The sequence below is a fragment of the Oryza glaberrima genome, chromosome 11, assembly GCF_000147395.1.
Source record: "Oryza glaberrima chromosome 11, OglaRS2, whole genome shotgun sequence".
In the NCBI taxonomy this organism is placed as follows: domain Eukaryota; kingdom Viridiplantae; phylum Streptophyta; class Magnoliopsida; order Poales; family Poaceae; genus Oryza; species Oryza glaberrima.
Window position 1 is genome coordinate 15,763,313 of NC_068336.1, and position 15,145 is coordinate 15,778,457.

At 40.7% G+C, this 15,145-nt stretch overlaps 2 protein-coding genes across 3 annotated transcripts; both read left to right on the forward strand.

Moving 5' to 3' along the window:
- Positions 1-2,023: 2,023 nt before the first annotated feature.
- On the forward strand, positions 2,024-6,698 carry LOC127755215 (uncharacterized). Its single transcript, XM_052280875.1, has 5 exons — positions 2,024-2,336; positions 3,402-4,586; positions 4,700-4,849; positions 4,959-5,139; positions 6,179-6,698. Exons 1-5 carry the CDS (start codon positions 2,103-2,105, stop codon positions 6,346-6,348), a joined length of 1,920 nt encoding a protein of 639 aa, XP_052136835.1. The 5' UTR covers positions 2,024-2,102; the 3' UTR covers positions 6,349-6,698.
- A 2,230-nt stretch (positions 6,699-8,928) lies between these two features.
- On the forward strand, positions 8,929-13,935 carry LOC127755238 (uncharacterized). 2 transcript variants are annotated; one of them, XM_052280895.1, is made up of 9 exons: positions 8,929-9,407; positions 9,533-9,628; positions 10,363-10,467; positions 10,676-10,828; positions 12,123-12,206; positions 12,294-12,422; positions 12,712-12,891; positions 13,318-13,434; positions 13,527-13,935. In XM_052280895.1, the coding sequence occupies exons 1-9, from the start codon at positions 9,099-9,101 to the stop codon at positions 13,689-13,691; spliced, it is 1,338 nt and encodes a 445-aa protein (XP_052136855.1). In that variant the 5' UTR covers positions 8,929-9,098; the 3' UTR covers positions 13,692-13,935. The 2 variants fall into 2 exon arrangements, with proteins under 2 accessions (XP_052136855.1, XP_052136856.1); XM_052280896.1 differs by having other exon boundaries at positions 9,233-9,407; positions 10,356-10,467.
- Positions 13,936-15,145: the final 1,210 nt, after the last annotated feature.

Here is a 15,145-nt window from a genome sequence, read left to right on the forward strand (position 1 = left end):
TGTCCTTTTGAAATTTCTCTCTCCTTTTTTTCACAGAAAATGATAAAATATTGCCTCGGGTGTTCTACAACTAATTACACAAATTTTGTGGTGTTCATTGGTAGTGTCGCGTTTTTTGGGTGTCTTCCAGCTAATTACATAACTTTTGGATGCCCCATGGCAATGCCAAATACAATTGTACTTGGTCAGAATCTCCTATTGTTCCCTTTTCTATCTCTACACGCACGAATCTCAAAGCTCTCAAGTCTCAACCAATGGCTGATCTAGTACTTGTTTTATGTGCACTAGTAATACTTGTGGAGTGGCCGAAAGTGGGACCACGCAACACCTCTCACATCAAACCACGCTGCCGCCCAAACCTCCTCGTTGTTGCCTTGCTGACGCTAATGGCGACGCCATCGCCCGCTCTCAATTGTCTCTTCTTCATCTCGCTCCTTCTCCTTGCATTCGAGGCAGAGGCGGTGGCAGCAGCGATGGCAGTTGAGGAGGAGAGGAGTATGTCAGGGTTACGGATAAGACATACTCTCTATCCTACGACTTATGGAATATACCGATAAGGTATACCTTCACGTGTAAGGTTGGTTTCCGTATACGCTGTTAGGAATTCGCTTCAAATTATGGAAAATATCTCCACGAAGTTAAGGAATTGCAGAAGTCCTACTCGGAAAAGGTAAAATCTATAGTATATCGTGTCGGTTTACATATCTCCAAGTCTTACTTGAGGGTCAAGGTATCCCACAGTATAAAAGAGACCCCAAGGAGAGGCAAAGGGCATCGCACCTCATCGCCAACACACCCACCAAAGTTTACGAAGCCGAGTCCACGGAGCCAACTCGCCAGGAGATCTCGTCGAATTCCTCGACTACGATCTCATCGGCGCCGCCTATTCGGTTACTCTCTTTGTAATCTGTTCTCATCATCATCAATCCCATATAAACTGGACTAGAGCTATTACCTGATAAGGGGCCTGAACCAGTATAATCCTTGTATTTTGTCTGTTTTGATGTCGTACTACGTAGATCCCTGTTCTAACGTACTCTAATACCCTATTCTTCCGGTCCGCGAGTATCACTCGTCGACAGAGTAGTTCACAGAGGAGCTGCTCCTGCATGTGCTTGGGTTACATTTCCTTAATAGGTGCGGTGGTTTTTGAACTTAGTCTTCAACTCAGGGTCGACCTCGAGGCTTTGTTCCACCGGTCGGTGGTTAGGGGGTCCCCGAGCTAGATTTATTCTTGGGCTCTAAACCAAGCTCGGGTAGCCCTTGGTCTAACATCCTCGGCTGGTCTCCCCAACCGTGTTTGGGAGCGAACGACTATCTCCTTGGTATCACCACGACGCTGCGTAGGCCGCAACGAGCTTTGATGCGTCCTAAGGTACCGGAATGGAAAAGCATGGTTTTCACTTCTCCGACAAGTATGATTTAGATAAATGTAATAATTAATGGATTGCACTTTGAACTAGTAGTCCGACTTGTTAATGTCCAACAATCTTATTCCTCCTCAGTCTATTGTGACCTATGAGCTGCGCTCTCTCGCTTATATGAACAAACTCAACGCCGAGTAGCACTTACTTCCCTGTGTTGGTGCTTGTGCCTCCACCTAACGAGAAGCTTGAGGGCCATGACTCTGGTTCTCACCATTTGCTATCAGTTTCCAAATCCAGCGCATGAAAGAGTGATCCTCTTCCGCAGTTGATGATTGAATCCAGCTCAAACAATGGTACTGTACAGTGGTAATGTGCTCGCCAAGATTGCCTGGATGAGAGAAGAAAAAAGAGCGGAACACGAAAAGAGAACATTGTCTCAAAGTAAAACCAGGTGTAAACTTATAGCCAGTCCAAAGTGAAAACCTTCTCTTATAGCCAGTCCAGGCCAAAGCTGCAAAACAGGTAAAACACAAGTGGTCCAATGTTCAATTCACTCTGGATTAAATTGTTCTCTTTACGCGCACGAATCTCAAAGCTCAACCAATGGCTGATGCGGTGATGCCGACTCGTAGACTCGTAGTAACACCGTGTGACCGTGTCCCTGACCTGTGGAGTGGGACCCCGCAACAACTCAACCACGCCGCCGCCCAAAACGCCCTCACCTCGCCGGCGCTAATGGCGGCGGCGCCGCCGGCTCTCCGCCGTCTCCTCCTCTTCTCGCTCCTCCTCCTCGCATCCGTAGCAGCGGCGGCTGAGGGGGAGGAGGAGGAGGAGTTCACGGAGGAGCTGCTCCTGCGTCCGCTCCCCGACCGCAAGGCGCTGGCCCACTTCCACTTCCGCTCCTCCGCGCCGCCCTCCGCCGCCGCCGGACGCCACCACCACGTCTTCCCCAAGGCCATCGCCCAGCTGGTACGTGCCACCCCCGTGTTCTCCCCCACACTGCCCCAGTAGATATAGATCTCGCGACTGGTCACTGGACCTAGGAAGTTAGGGTTCGATGGTTAGTGCTCGTTCGAATTGGGCTTGTATTGTGTGAATTGGCGGTGCGGTGCTGTAGAATAAGGTGATACTAGACGGGGTTAGGGCAATTGGCTCGTTTTGATGCGCAGCAACGGTGAGGTGTAGCAACTCCTGTAGAGATTTTTCAGTTGATTCACGGTAGTTGTGACTGGATGAGGATATTCACTGCTGTATGCATAATGCTGACCATCTCAGGCACAATTTTGTATTGGATCACTTTATTTGTTTTGTAAAACAATGGGTTTTTTTATGATATTTTGTGTTCCAATCTACTCAATCCGTTTTGCCGTTTGGACTTTGGTTTTCTTGAGTCATCTGTAAAACACATGGTGTCTAAACTGCAATGTTGAGGTCAACAATTGAAAGTGTTGGTATGAGTCGGAATCATAAATTAGCACACAGAGAATGTGTCCCTAGAGGACCAGGATAGCTTAAGCAAACTTATTCTTTATATTAACAGTTTTACATTGTTTTCGATAAATGTTATGACGGATAAGTTTAAAAAATACACTATTTAATGCAGATTCTGTGACATATCAGCACTTCCTAATACTAAAAAAAAATTCTTTGAGAACTATTTGTAGAAAGATAAGACGATAAGATAATACTGAATCATGAAGATCTGTGTAGTATATGTCCCCCGTCCATAGTTGCATGTTGCTAATAATAGCTACTACTATTAACTAACGTTCTGTAATGTGTGCTATTGTTCAGATTACTAAGATATCCTTAATGTGCTCATGCTCTCTAAATAACCAACCTAAATATCCCTTCATATCGATTCTCTATGCTATTGGGTTTATATGAAGTAAAACCATAATAATTTTGTTCCTTCTGTCACATCAGAAGAATGGATCCTCCATTCCCCATCTGTGTATTAACTTTCTACTGCCTTCAAAGAATGTCCTGGGTTACTGGCTTACTGTTCACATTATGTTGTGCTTCCTAAACCAGGTCCAACAATTTCATATTAGTGAATTGGAGCTATCTTTCACACAAGGTCGATGGAATTATGAGCAGTGGGGTGGATATGACCCAATGTCGACCAATTATGCAAAGCCTCCTGGTGTTGAGCTGTGGGCAGCTTTTGACCTTCCTTTGGATGAGATTGATGCCACATGGAAGAACCTGACACACACACTCTCAGGCCTGTTTTGTGCATCCATTAACTTTTTAGAATCATCCACTGCCTTTTCTGCTCCTCGTTGGGGATTCAAATTGAATGAAGACAATCTAAGATATGGTGCATTGCCTCGTGAAGCGGTGTGCACTGAGAATCTCACACCTTGGTTGAAACTTCTACCTTGTCGTGACAAAGCCGGGATAGCTTCTTTGCTGTACAGGCCTTCAATATATAAAGGATATTACCATTCCCAAAAACTGAAATTGACATCATCTCAATCTTTTGGTATTATTATCGATCAGACATTGACAGTGGTTCTGCAGCCAGATAATTTTAGGGGTCAGCAGCTACATTCTACTGATGGACAACTGCAGCCCAGCTGGTCCATGAAAGATCTATTTAACAGGAAGTTATCAGGAAAATGCCGTGTCTCCAAATCCAGCAGAGTATTTTTAGAGATTGAGAAAGATATAGTTGACAAATCTGGAACTGAAGTTTCTTGGACTAATGAACTCTTTGTGCTGTCAACTGCCCCAGACAGGGTGCTCAAGGAATTAAATAACATGGATGCCCAATCTTCTTCCCTATATGAATATGATGTTAGTAACTACAACAATGATAAGCCTTTGGATGTCGGCATAACCTGGAAACTTCCCCTCATATGGTCTTGCACCCCTGCACCTTATCATGCAAACAGATTTCTCATGGGTAGTGGAAATGAAAGAGGGTCGATTGCTCTGTCATTTAGATCCACTAATTTGCATAAGCAGTTATTTGGAAACTCAAATGATTGCTCAATAAAAGCTGTAGTTTTCCAAGTTGTTCCATGGTACGTTAAGGTTTATTATCACAGCTTACAAATTTTCATTGATGGGAACAGTAAGGCTATTTCAGAACTAGTTGACAAGATCCATGTCACTCCTTCAGAAGACAAACATTTACCTGGTACTCTAGAGATGCTACTAAGATTACCTTGCAGTATGGAATCAGCTACCCTGTCACTGGACTTTGACAAGGTTTGTTCTGCTACTTAAATTTACTTGTTTCCCCTTTGTGTTTTATTTAGTGATATTTAGAACTAAATGTTGACCTTGGTCAATAATAATATTTACATGAATGCATATTTCAGGGGTTTCTTCATATCGATGAATATCCTCCTGATGCTAATCAAGGATTTGACATCCCATCAGCTTTGGTTACATTTCCTGAGTTCAATTCTAGCCGAAGTTATCCTGAAACTGATACATTATCTGTATCACGCTTGCTACAAACGTTCAAGGTATATCTTATGACTTGACTAGTAGTGTCAGAAGCACATTTTGACTACCATGTGAACTGAAATCTCATGCTTTAATACTTGCTCATTGTTATATTGTTATATCTTGAAGGAAGATGGTGTGGTCAAGTCATATACAGAAGTATTGCTTGTTCCCTTGACAACTCCTGATTTCAGCATGCCATACAATGTCATCACCTTCACTTGCACCGTCTTAGCACTTTATTTTGGCTCACTACTTAATGCTTTGAGACGACGAATTGGTGAAGAAGAGAGGGAATTGAAAAAAGCAGGTAATTTTACTACTTTTTTTATTTGGTTATCTTTTCATGATGCCCTGAGTTCTTGATTTCTTGTGTTCTTCGATCTGGTTGGTGATATTGTTTACTTGGATGTTCGATCTGAAATATAAAATTACAAGTTAGTGCTCTATTTGCACAACAATTAATATCATAGCTACCTGAGTTAAGTCAACAGAAGAAGGGCAAACCTGTTAGAAAAAAACTAGCATATCCTTTTTAAGGGGTTATGGCAACTTATGTAATGGTCCTACCAGAAGAGGCATACAAGAGAAGTTTTCCGGCGGCAAATAATTGGTTGAGATAACCCTTGATGGCATAAAAGGAATTGTTTAGTTTGAAGAAAACATGGTTTAGAAATGCTTGTGTTTGGGTGATTACATTATTCGCTGCTTTAACAGATACATGCTGTTTTAAACAATACATGGTCTGCAAAATATAAAGTTGTCCATTTAATTTTGTAATAAATAGGAAACAATTATAAAATTACACCTTTCTCTGGTATCTGTTCAATCAATTATTGTCTTATTTGATTTGATTTGAACCATTGTCTCTGGATGCTGGAGTTGCATTTCAATATAGCCATTGTGGAGCGGAGTTTCGTTAGGTGTAATTTTCAGGTTGTTTTTCTTCAGTTCTCTTTTGTCTCAGTTTTCAAGACTTGTTTCCTTGTGTTTTGATGTAGCACAGGAAAAATCGGTTTATAATAGCTTGTCTGGCCAAAAATTCGTAAGTATTGGTTCTTATGTTGTGGCATTGAGCCATATCCATCTGTTGCTTCTGGCACTGGATATCAAGAATGAAATTATTTTTGCTGCACCATTGGCCGTATCATCTGATCTGCTGTAGCTCTTGATCTTCATACACTTTCTACACATGAACAACTTATTTAGTACATACCATTTGTTACGGCTTGTATCACTATCATCAAGTTGTTGTTTTGGGTGCTGCATTACTACTTCACTACTATTGTGGTTATAATCGGCTTCTCAGATTTATAAATTTCAACTCACCAATCTGGATCTTACTACAGCCACGAAGCGTGGGCTGATCCCTCTGTTGATAGCCAAGCTAAGGGGGAAGAAGGTCGACCCACCACCACAAGGATCTTCACCTACATCTCTGTTGTCAACAAAGCTGCTACTCAAGGTTGTATTTGTGGTGGTAGTAGCTGTCTCATTTCATTACTTGTCAAACAGTTGAGGATTGATGCCAATGTGTACAATTTTGAGCAATGTCCAAAACCACGGCTGTAGATTGTATTGATCATTTCGTTTCTGTATCATATATTATATCGACTGTAGCGCTAGGTGTTGTGCTTTTGCATCCAGGCCATCATGTCTTAGCTTCATCCTGGACTGTTGAAATTGACTTGAGATGATACCATATCGTCGTTGCATTGTGTGCATCTTTTGCAGCAAGCAATGTAATACATTTTCAGAAAGTTAAGAAGGAACTGATATAGGAGTGTACATCAATGCTTCAAAAAAAAAGTAACCAACAGTTTACATAACATGTCACCCTACCTATATATGGTAACAGTCTTCCTTCTATACGGCAGCGCTATCTCAATTTGTAAATCTGATGGTTGCAACGGGATCTGCAGTTTTTTTTTTTTTTGAATGCCATATGGCTAGCTTTATTGATGGGAAAACATAGTTATTACATCTCTAATCAAAGGTTTAGAATAAAGCCAGTAGGTTTATTGACTCGAATACAAAAACATTTCCTAACAAAAGACGCGGGATCCGCAGTATTTTATTGTACCCGGTGAGTAATTACGGTGCAGGCGTTGAAAGGAATCATGCAAGAAAGATTCTCCATTTACCCGCAGTTGAAGAGGCGGAGTTTTTCTTTTTTTCAATTTGTTGGATCGTCAACATGGTGGCGCTTTCTACTGTTCCCAGTCACATGAAAGTTATTTTCTTCAGTTCTTTTCTACTGTTCTTTTCTTTTCTACTATTTCAAGCAGCTTATCCAAATTTGATTATCCATATCTTTATTTGGATAGCCATATTAAAAAGATTCCCACTCCATAGTCTTCATTCTCCAACAGGTCATCCATATTACATACTCTATGAAGATGTTCTTTTCTCCTAAAGATGAAGATTAGGTTTACTACGCAAAACGAGGTGTATTAAGGTATGATTGATTGAGTTTTAATTTTTACAAACTTGAAAAATAGATTAATATGATATTTTAGAGCAACTTTTATATAAAAAGTTTTCGCACGAAACACACTGTTTAGCAGTTTGAAAAGCGTACCACGAAAATCTTAATTTTCATCCAACTCTTGCCGGAGAAAAGAACGGGTCCTTATATCACATCCTCCTATATTTTAGTAATAATATCTTTCAACTACCCATACATTTGTATTGTTTTTTATAATGCATTTACAAATATTACGGAACTATCAAAATAGTAGAAGACGACTAATACCATAATCTCATTTTTATGCTCAAACATAAATATCTTTATTTATCTGTACCTATTGAGATGAGAGAGAGTGACCGAAAAAAAGAAGGATGAGAGGAGAAATGCGGTCAAGGTGACGACCGGGCAGCGCGGGCGGAGAAGCAACATTTGGTGCCATCGACCGAGTGGCGCAGGCGGCGGGGTGGAGAAGCAGCGGTCGGAGTCCGCAGCCGGATGGCGGGACGAGGAAGCAATGGTCGTAGGTCTCTCTCCGCCATCCACATCTCCATCTCCGGTAAACTTCTACCTCTCCAGTCTTCACCTTCACTAGTACACCCCAAAACAACATTGATTCGGCTAGAGGTGAAAGCTCGGTCCAGAAGCAGGCTGTTGCAATATGGCGTGAGGAGAGAGTAACACCAAATTTGACGTTTCTATCTCCCATGTGCTAAATTGGAGGCAGCGATGATGTATTTGCTGCAGCGCGATTTTCTCGATGGAGGATGGGATAGCGCATCTCCTGGAAATGGTCTTAGTGGCCTTACCTATGTGGTGTTTGTTTATAATAATCATGAATGTAAAGTTAGGGAACGGAAAAATAAAGCCATTAGCTCATTATTAATTAAGTTTTAGTTACTATAAATTTGAAAAATATATTTATTTGATATTTTGAAGCAATTTTTATATAGCTCATATTAAAGTTAACATATCTAGTGAAATACATAAGATTATCTCTATTTTTTCTCCTCTCTCCATTTCTCGCATATTCATTTAATGTATTTATCTTAAAATATGTAAACAGCTCACTCTTATATAAGGACCAACTATCTTTATTTTTTAAATTCTCGAAGTTCATAGTTGGCTTATAACCTTTTACACATTCTTAAGAGCGGTATCCAAGGTAAGAGAGGCCTTGTTTAGCTCCTAAAAACTTTCCCAAAAATATAACCTCGAATCTTTGGATGCATGTATGGAGCATTAAATATAGAAAAAAGAAAAAGTAATTGCACAGTTTGCATGTAAATCGTGAGACGAATCTGTTGAGCCTAATTAATCCATGATTAGCCATAAGTGCTACAGTAACCAACATGTGCTAATGACGGATTAATTAGTCTCAAAAGATTCGTCTCGCGGTTTCCAGGCGAGCTATAAAATTAGTTTTTTTATTCGTGTCTAAAAACCCCTTTTAATATCCGGTCAAACGTCCAATGTGACATCAGGATAAAACGCACGGGTGAAAACACTGAAAATGGCGGAGAGGTCACGTGCCAACTCTTGGGGAAAGGAAACCCCCACCGCCCCACGTCTACACCGACACCACGGCCCCACCCCGCAGCGACTAACCGAACCCACTCCTCCACCCCACCACCCCTCTCCCCCGACCCTCACCTTCCCGTGGCCACCTGCCGCTCCAGATCTGCGCCTCCGCCTCCCCCACGTCACGACGCCGCCGCCGCACGCACGCGCGGCCGTCGCGTCGCTAGCTTACCTCCCCTCCCCTCCCTTCCCCTTCTAGAGCCTTCTAGACGCTTCCCCCGATGCGGAAGAAGCCCGCGAGGGCGGTGCCGGAGTGGCTCAACAGCCCGCTCTGGTCGGCCCCGCCGCCTTCCTCTTCGTCGCCGTCGCCGCCCGTTCCCCCCGACCCCTACGGCGCCGACCTCTCCCCGCCCCCGCCTCCTCCGCCCAAGCCGCCGCCGCCGCCGACCGTCCCGCCCCCGTCGTACGAGCAGGCGGTGGGGTCGTCGAGGAGGGCGAGGAGCGAGGCGGGGTGGGAGGAGGAGGAGGATGGGGAGGTCGGGGGTGGGGCCGCGCTCCGGGCGCACCTGCTCGCCGACTTCAAGCTCGCGGTGGGTGGGTGGGTGGTGATGAGGGGAGGGGGGGTTTTGGTTTGGATGAGGGGATTGGAATTTCGCGGTACGAATTGGGGGTTTGGAATCTGATCGTGTGTTGTTGGGGTTTGTGTGGTTTGCAGCTGTCGAAGAAGGTGGTTAACATGGGGGAGCTGCGGAGGCTCGCCTGCCTCGGCGTGCCGGATGGCGGCGCCGCCGTCCGCCCGCTCGTCTGGAAGGTCCCCCACCCGCATTCTCTTCTACTCTGCTGCTGCACTACTTTCTGTTGTTTCTCGGTACATTTTTGTTGGGGACTCTGCCGTGAGCAAGCACGTACAGGCGGATAGCATAGAACAGTTTCATTAAAACGAACCATTTCTGCTTCCCGGCATGGTATTATGGAAGTGATTATGTTTCCAGTGTGGAGACGCTGAAAGAAAGTAATCCATTTCCATGTCTAGTGTAGATTTTGCCTCAAATAAACATCCATTATTCAATTTTCAATAATGAGCTTTAGATGGGTACTAATTTTCAAGAGTGAACTCTAGAAGGATACTAGTTTTTTACTTTTAAGTACCTTGAACTAGTTACCTATGGCATGGGAACAAAAAGGAATTGGTCTGTATTATTGGTGCATATCCCTATCCTGTTTGCCAATTCTCATATCATGCAATCACATGACCATCTGAAATTGCTCTATTTCCCAATCTAACATGTATATTGAATAAGTATGGCTAATATGTATATTGAATAAGTATGGCTAATATGTATATTGAATAAGTATGTCTTGTAACTATAACTACATCAAGTTTAATGCCCAAGTGGTATAGGAAAATGACCAGTTTCAGCATATTATTTGTTATTTATGATCTATTGATGGTTTCTAAATTAGCTTTTAACAAGAACCGTGCTATGTGGCAACCTCCATAATTCATACACAAGAAATTTATTCTATTATATTTATAGTGTGCAGCTTCTGTTGGGATATCTGCCAACTGAGCGTGCTTTTTGGCCTCATGAGCTAGAAAAGAAGCGGAGCCAGTATAGTGCATATAAAGATGAATTTCTCCTAAATCCTGTAAGTTATGATTGCCCCTCTAAAATATTTATTAAATTATCAATGAAGATTTATTAGTCCAAAATACTTTTTTTTTATTATCCTTTCTAAGGCATTTAAGCCTTGTTTGGCTAGGCCAAAACCCTGGTACATACCTGGAGATTTTGGCCTTGCGAAACAAGGCATCAATTGGTTGTGTATGAATACACTGATATTTTCTTTTGACCAGTCAGAAAAAATACGGAGATTTGAGGAGTCAAAGTTGCTAAGAAAGAAAGAATTAAATAGTGACAAAATTGGCCTTCTACCAAGAGCCAAAGTTACTAATGAAGAGCACCCTTTGAGCTTTGGTAAATCTAGCTTGTGGAATCAATACTTCCAGGTATTACTTATTACCATCTTAAATAAATCTGCATGGCTTGTTGGGAACCCATGGTTGCCAGTTGGTTCCTTCAAGTGTCTTAATTCTTATGGTCCCTTCAAGACTTGAATTGTGTTTAGTTAATCTGAAACATTATAATGTATTTACTTTATGAGAAATTGTTTGGACTGCTTTTAAGTTGTTTGGTGGTTGGTATTATGAGTTTGTCTGTGCTCATGATGATTGTTATATCTAGACATGGAATCTTAATTTCTTATCCTCATTCTCATTATAATCTTTAATTCTTTCTAGTTAAATTGGTGGTAGGTACAGTTTCTTGTTATTGTTATTTTTCTGATCTGGCTGTGGGATTTTTAACAGTATTTGCATAACATGTGGTCTGTGAGGTGTGTACAGTCCCCAGTATTTCCCACCAGTCTGTGGTCATTGTTCTTTTCACTAGGTTTTGATTTTGTTCTGTTCGGTATGTTGGGGCTCATATTAAGTTCCCACATTGCATTTGTTGTCCGTCTTCACATAATTGCATGCCTTTCACTGGACCTAGTTTTGTGTAACACCTCCGCTTCTGAGATCTACATTAGCTCATCTCTTCCTTAGGGGCAAGCCCCACATATGCATAGCACCCCACTTTGACACTTTTCTCATTGTTGCTGTATAAAATGGTTAATCTGGAGGTGCCATGGTTAAAATATTTGGGCTTATTTATTGGGCCCAACCTATCTAAACTCCTCTTGTGAGACTAATCCTACTAATACAACACCATGGGCCACACGGCCCTCTACTAATGGTCAGGGTATTACATTTTGTTTATGCACTGTTGTGAAAAGCACTCTCTCGATTTTTATTTACATGATGTTTTTGGGCTTTGTCATAGTCCAAGATGTAGCTTTGACCTTAATTGTAATTTTTCTATGTTAATACTAAGTGTTTGTAAGTATTTCTAATAGCAAATGTAATGATAATTTTTTAATCACCATTCTGTATATTCATAACATATGGAGGATCAATTTTAGGAAGTTTAGTTTCACGGATTTTGATTTTAGGATGCAAGTAAAAATAAATGAAGGGAATATATTGCAAGGAAAGAGGAAAGTGCACAACTGTTTAATCCTTCTGAATTCTGTATTGAGCGATGCGAAAACATTTATGTTTTCTCGCCTATGTGTTTGATATGCACTGAACATTTATGTTCTGTCTTGTCTAGATGTTAATTATTAAACATGGTTTTCTGGCATGGCAGCCACAAGATTTCATTTGTTCTTCTTCTTATATTGTGATAAATGTAAATTTACAGGAATCAGAAATCCTGGAACAGATAGATCGAGATGTGAAGAGAACACATCCTGAAATGCCCTTTTTCTCTGCCAAGGCTAACCAGGTTTCACTTCAGTGCCTTGGAATTCCTTATTTCCATTTAAACTACAAGTAATTGTCATTTGGACTAAATTTTTCAAACACATTTCAGGAATCTCTAAGGCGTATTCTCATTATCTTCTCAAAATTAAATCCTACCATAAGATACGTGCAAGGGATGAATGAAGTTTTGGCACCTCTTTTTTATGTGTTCAAGAATGACCCTGATACAAGCAATTCAGTATGTTCTTTTACTGTTTGATCACATGATTTTAAATGGAACGTTTGAATGTTGACAAAGGAGGAATTTATCTATCATAAGGATATCTATCTGCTTCTCTCTCGCTCATTACATGGAACACAAAAACTTTATTGTGGATATTTTGAGTTTCTAAAATCAACACTAAATGAATTCTTTCTGGAGAATTAGAATAGCTCATTTATATGAATATTAATTCACAACTTGGTCTGTTTTATGATTGGTTCTGAAATGTGTTCATTAGCTGAACCATTCAATTTTGGAATTACAGGCCTCAGCTGAAGCAGACACTTTCTTTTGCTTTGTTGAATTGCTCAGTGGCTTTAAAGACAACTACTGTAAGCATCTTGACAACAGCCAAGTGGGTATTCGGTCTACACTTTCAAAGTTGTCTCAACTCTTGAAGAGACATGATGAAGAGCTATGGCGACATATGGAAATCACTACAAAGGTAGGGAATATTCAGTAATATATTTCACAGACTGCAAAATCTACTATAGCATGCATGCTGAGAAAGTGCACATGGAATTGCACCCAGAAAAACTTCTGTCATGTTATTTGACCAATAGCTAATATTGGACATCTTACTATCCGTAATGTCACCTCTTCTCCACTTTTCTATTTATTAGCTTGTCCTAAATGAAAATGCTAGTATTACCACTGGAAAGGAACAGGAACTGGTCTATTTTCTCGCATTGTACAGTTAAAGTTGCTCTTATTTCCTTGTCAATTTAACAGTATGTTACTGTTTTAGGTTTATCTTCTGAACAAGATACTAATATTGATAGCCTGCTATATTGTTTTTGTGGGTAAATTTAGTCACTCTGGTATGTCACCCATCATTGTTGATAGTCATGCATGGATATTGAAAATACAGGTATATCCACAATACTATGCATTTAGATGGATCACACTACTGTTGACAATGGAGTTCAGCTTCAATGTGTGTATTCACATTTGGGATGCTATCTTGGGTGATCCAGAAGGTCCTCCGGTATAACCTCTGGACTAAGCCTCCAAACTAGGTTTGCAGCCATGTTACTTGTACAACTGCAGGGGGCTAATGCTTTGCATGTTCTTGTGCAGGACACGTTGCTAAGAATATGCTGTGCCATGCTCATCCTTGTCCGGAGGCGCCTCCTAGCTGGAGACTTCACTGCCAACATCCAGCTGCTGCAGCACTATCCACCGACTAACATCGACCACCTTCTTCACATTGCTAACCGACTGAGAGGAAGCGTAGCCAGCTAGCGATACATTCTCATTTTCTGCATATCTGTACCTCGATCTTGTCTTTGTGGTGGCGTTCATCTGATCATATTGCGAACTCGGCAATGTAGGTAGTTGTGTTTATCCCATTTTGGTGTGGGTGTGGCTGGCAATGTGGTTGTAGAAGAGAGCGTTGAGGCCCTAGATGCATTTCTTGTTGTGTTTACATTAGAAACATCTCCGCTCTGTGGAAAAAGCATCAGTTTTACATGTTCCGTATGAAAAATGTTGTGTTGGATGTGTTACTTGGTAGACTATACAGATGAGGGAGGACTTAGAACTAGTAGGAAAGAGCTATGGTTAGGCCACCTCATAAACAAATCAATAGTTTTTAGAGTTTTAGCCATTAGTTATAGCTGTCAATGTTTGGATAAAATTCCTACTTCCTCAGTTTTTTTGGCCTCTGTCGCATTTATAACTGAAATCTGTAAACATTGAAAAAAAAATCAAGGTAAAATTTGTAGGTTTGGCTCGAGTTTCTTTGAAATTCGTGTTTGTATTAACTCTTTACTTGAAAGGAAATGCTAATATGACTATGAAATACTAGCAAAATACTCTATTGGTCCAATTTTATGAGGCATGTTGACTTTAATTTATGGTGTGATGGACTGATTGGTAGTGTGGGCTGTTACGAGATGCCTTGCATTCCTTCTCACATTGGTCGCCATTAGATATTTTTTTAACTTTTCTGTTTTTAATTTTAAAAATAAAAACCCTTTCATAATTTATTTCCAAGACAAGACTTTAATTTCCATTTCAATTTATATTGGAGCTAGCGATCAATGGCAGATATTTTGAAAGGCAAATATTTCCAAAATTTATTTGCCTTTCAAAATACATTCTCATGCCTTTTGGCTATGCCAGTTGAACTGGCATGGCAAAACAACACTGTTACGTCAGTTTGGTTAGCGAGTTTGGTTAGCGTGACAATGTTATTTGGTCATCTCAACCTTACTAGCGTGGTAGAACAAAAAAATATCATGCCTGCTAAGTGTTAGTGTTGTTTTGTCACGTCAGACCAAAAGATTTAGATTCTAGAAATAAGTTTTATGAGGATTTATTTTTAAGAGTAAAAAAAATAAAAAGTACAAAAAATAAAAAAAAATTCTACCCATTATGGAGAATCTCGATGACAGTGCTCTTTTATTGCTGATGAAATTCCTTTGTATAAAAGCCTTGGTAGGTGGTAGCTAGTATTATGAAAGCCTCGGTAGCTATTATGGAAGCTTCTTTATATGATTCCTTTGATCCCCGATGAAAGTTTAGGAGACTACTTTTAATTTGAAAATAAGATATATTGGAATAAATATCCTAAAACGTCAAAAGGGGTATCATGGTGAACGATATTTTCAAAAGATGCATCATCAACCTTCATCAGCGGTTAAAGGCACAATACATCATCAAGATTGTACAGGTACAATGGCTACTAACTCTAT

What these genes read in the sequence shown, in the direction of transcription:
- LOC127755215 (XM_052280875.1), top strand. Translation starts at nt 2,103, where the DNA reads ATGGCGGCGGCGCCGCCGGCTCTCCGCCGTCTCCTCCTCTTCTCGCTC. An exon ending in TGTCACTGGACTTTGACAAG is followed by an intron (nt 4,587 to 4,699) that starts GTTTGTTCTGCT and finishes TGCATATTTCAG; the next exon opens with GGGTTTCTTCATATCGATGA. An exon ending in GAGGGAATTGAAAAAAGCAG is followed by an intron (nt 5,140 to 6,178) that starts GTAATTTTACTA and finishes ATCTTACTACAG; the next exon opens with CCACGAAGCGTGGGCTGATC.
- LOC127755238 (XM_052280895.1), top strand. Translation starts at nt 9,099, where the DNA reads ATGCGGAAGAAGCCCGCGAGGGCGGTGCCGGAGTGGCTCAACAGCCCG. An exon ending in TCTCTGCCAAGGCTAACCAG is followed by an intron (nt 12,207 to 12,293) that starts GTTTCACTTCAG and finishes AACACATTTCAG; the next exon opens with GAATCTCTAAGGCGTATTCT. An exon ending in GTGATCCAGAAGGTCCTCCG is followed by an intron (nt 13,435 to 13,526) that starts GTATAACCTCTG and finishes GTTCTTGTGCAG; the next exon opens with GACACGTTGCTAAGAATATG.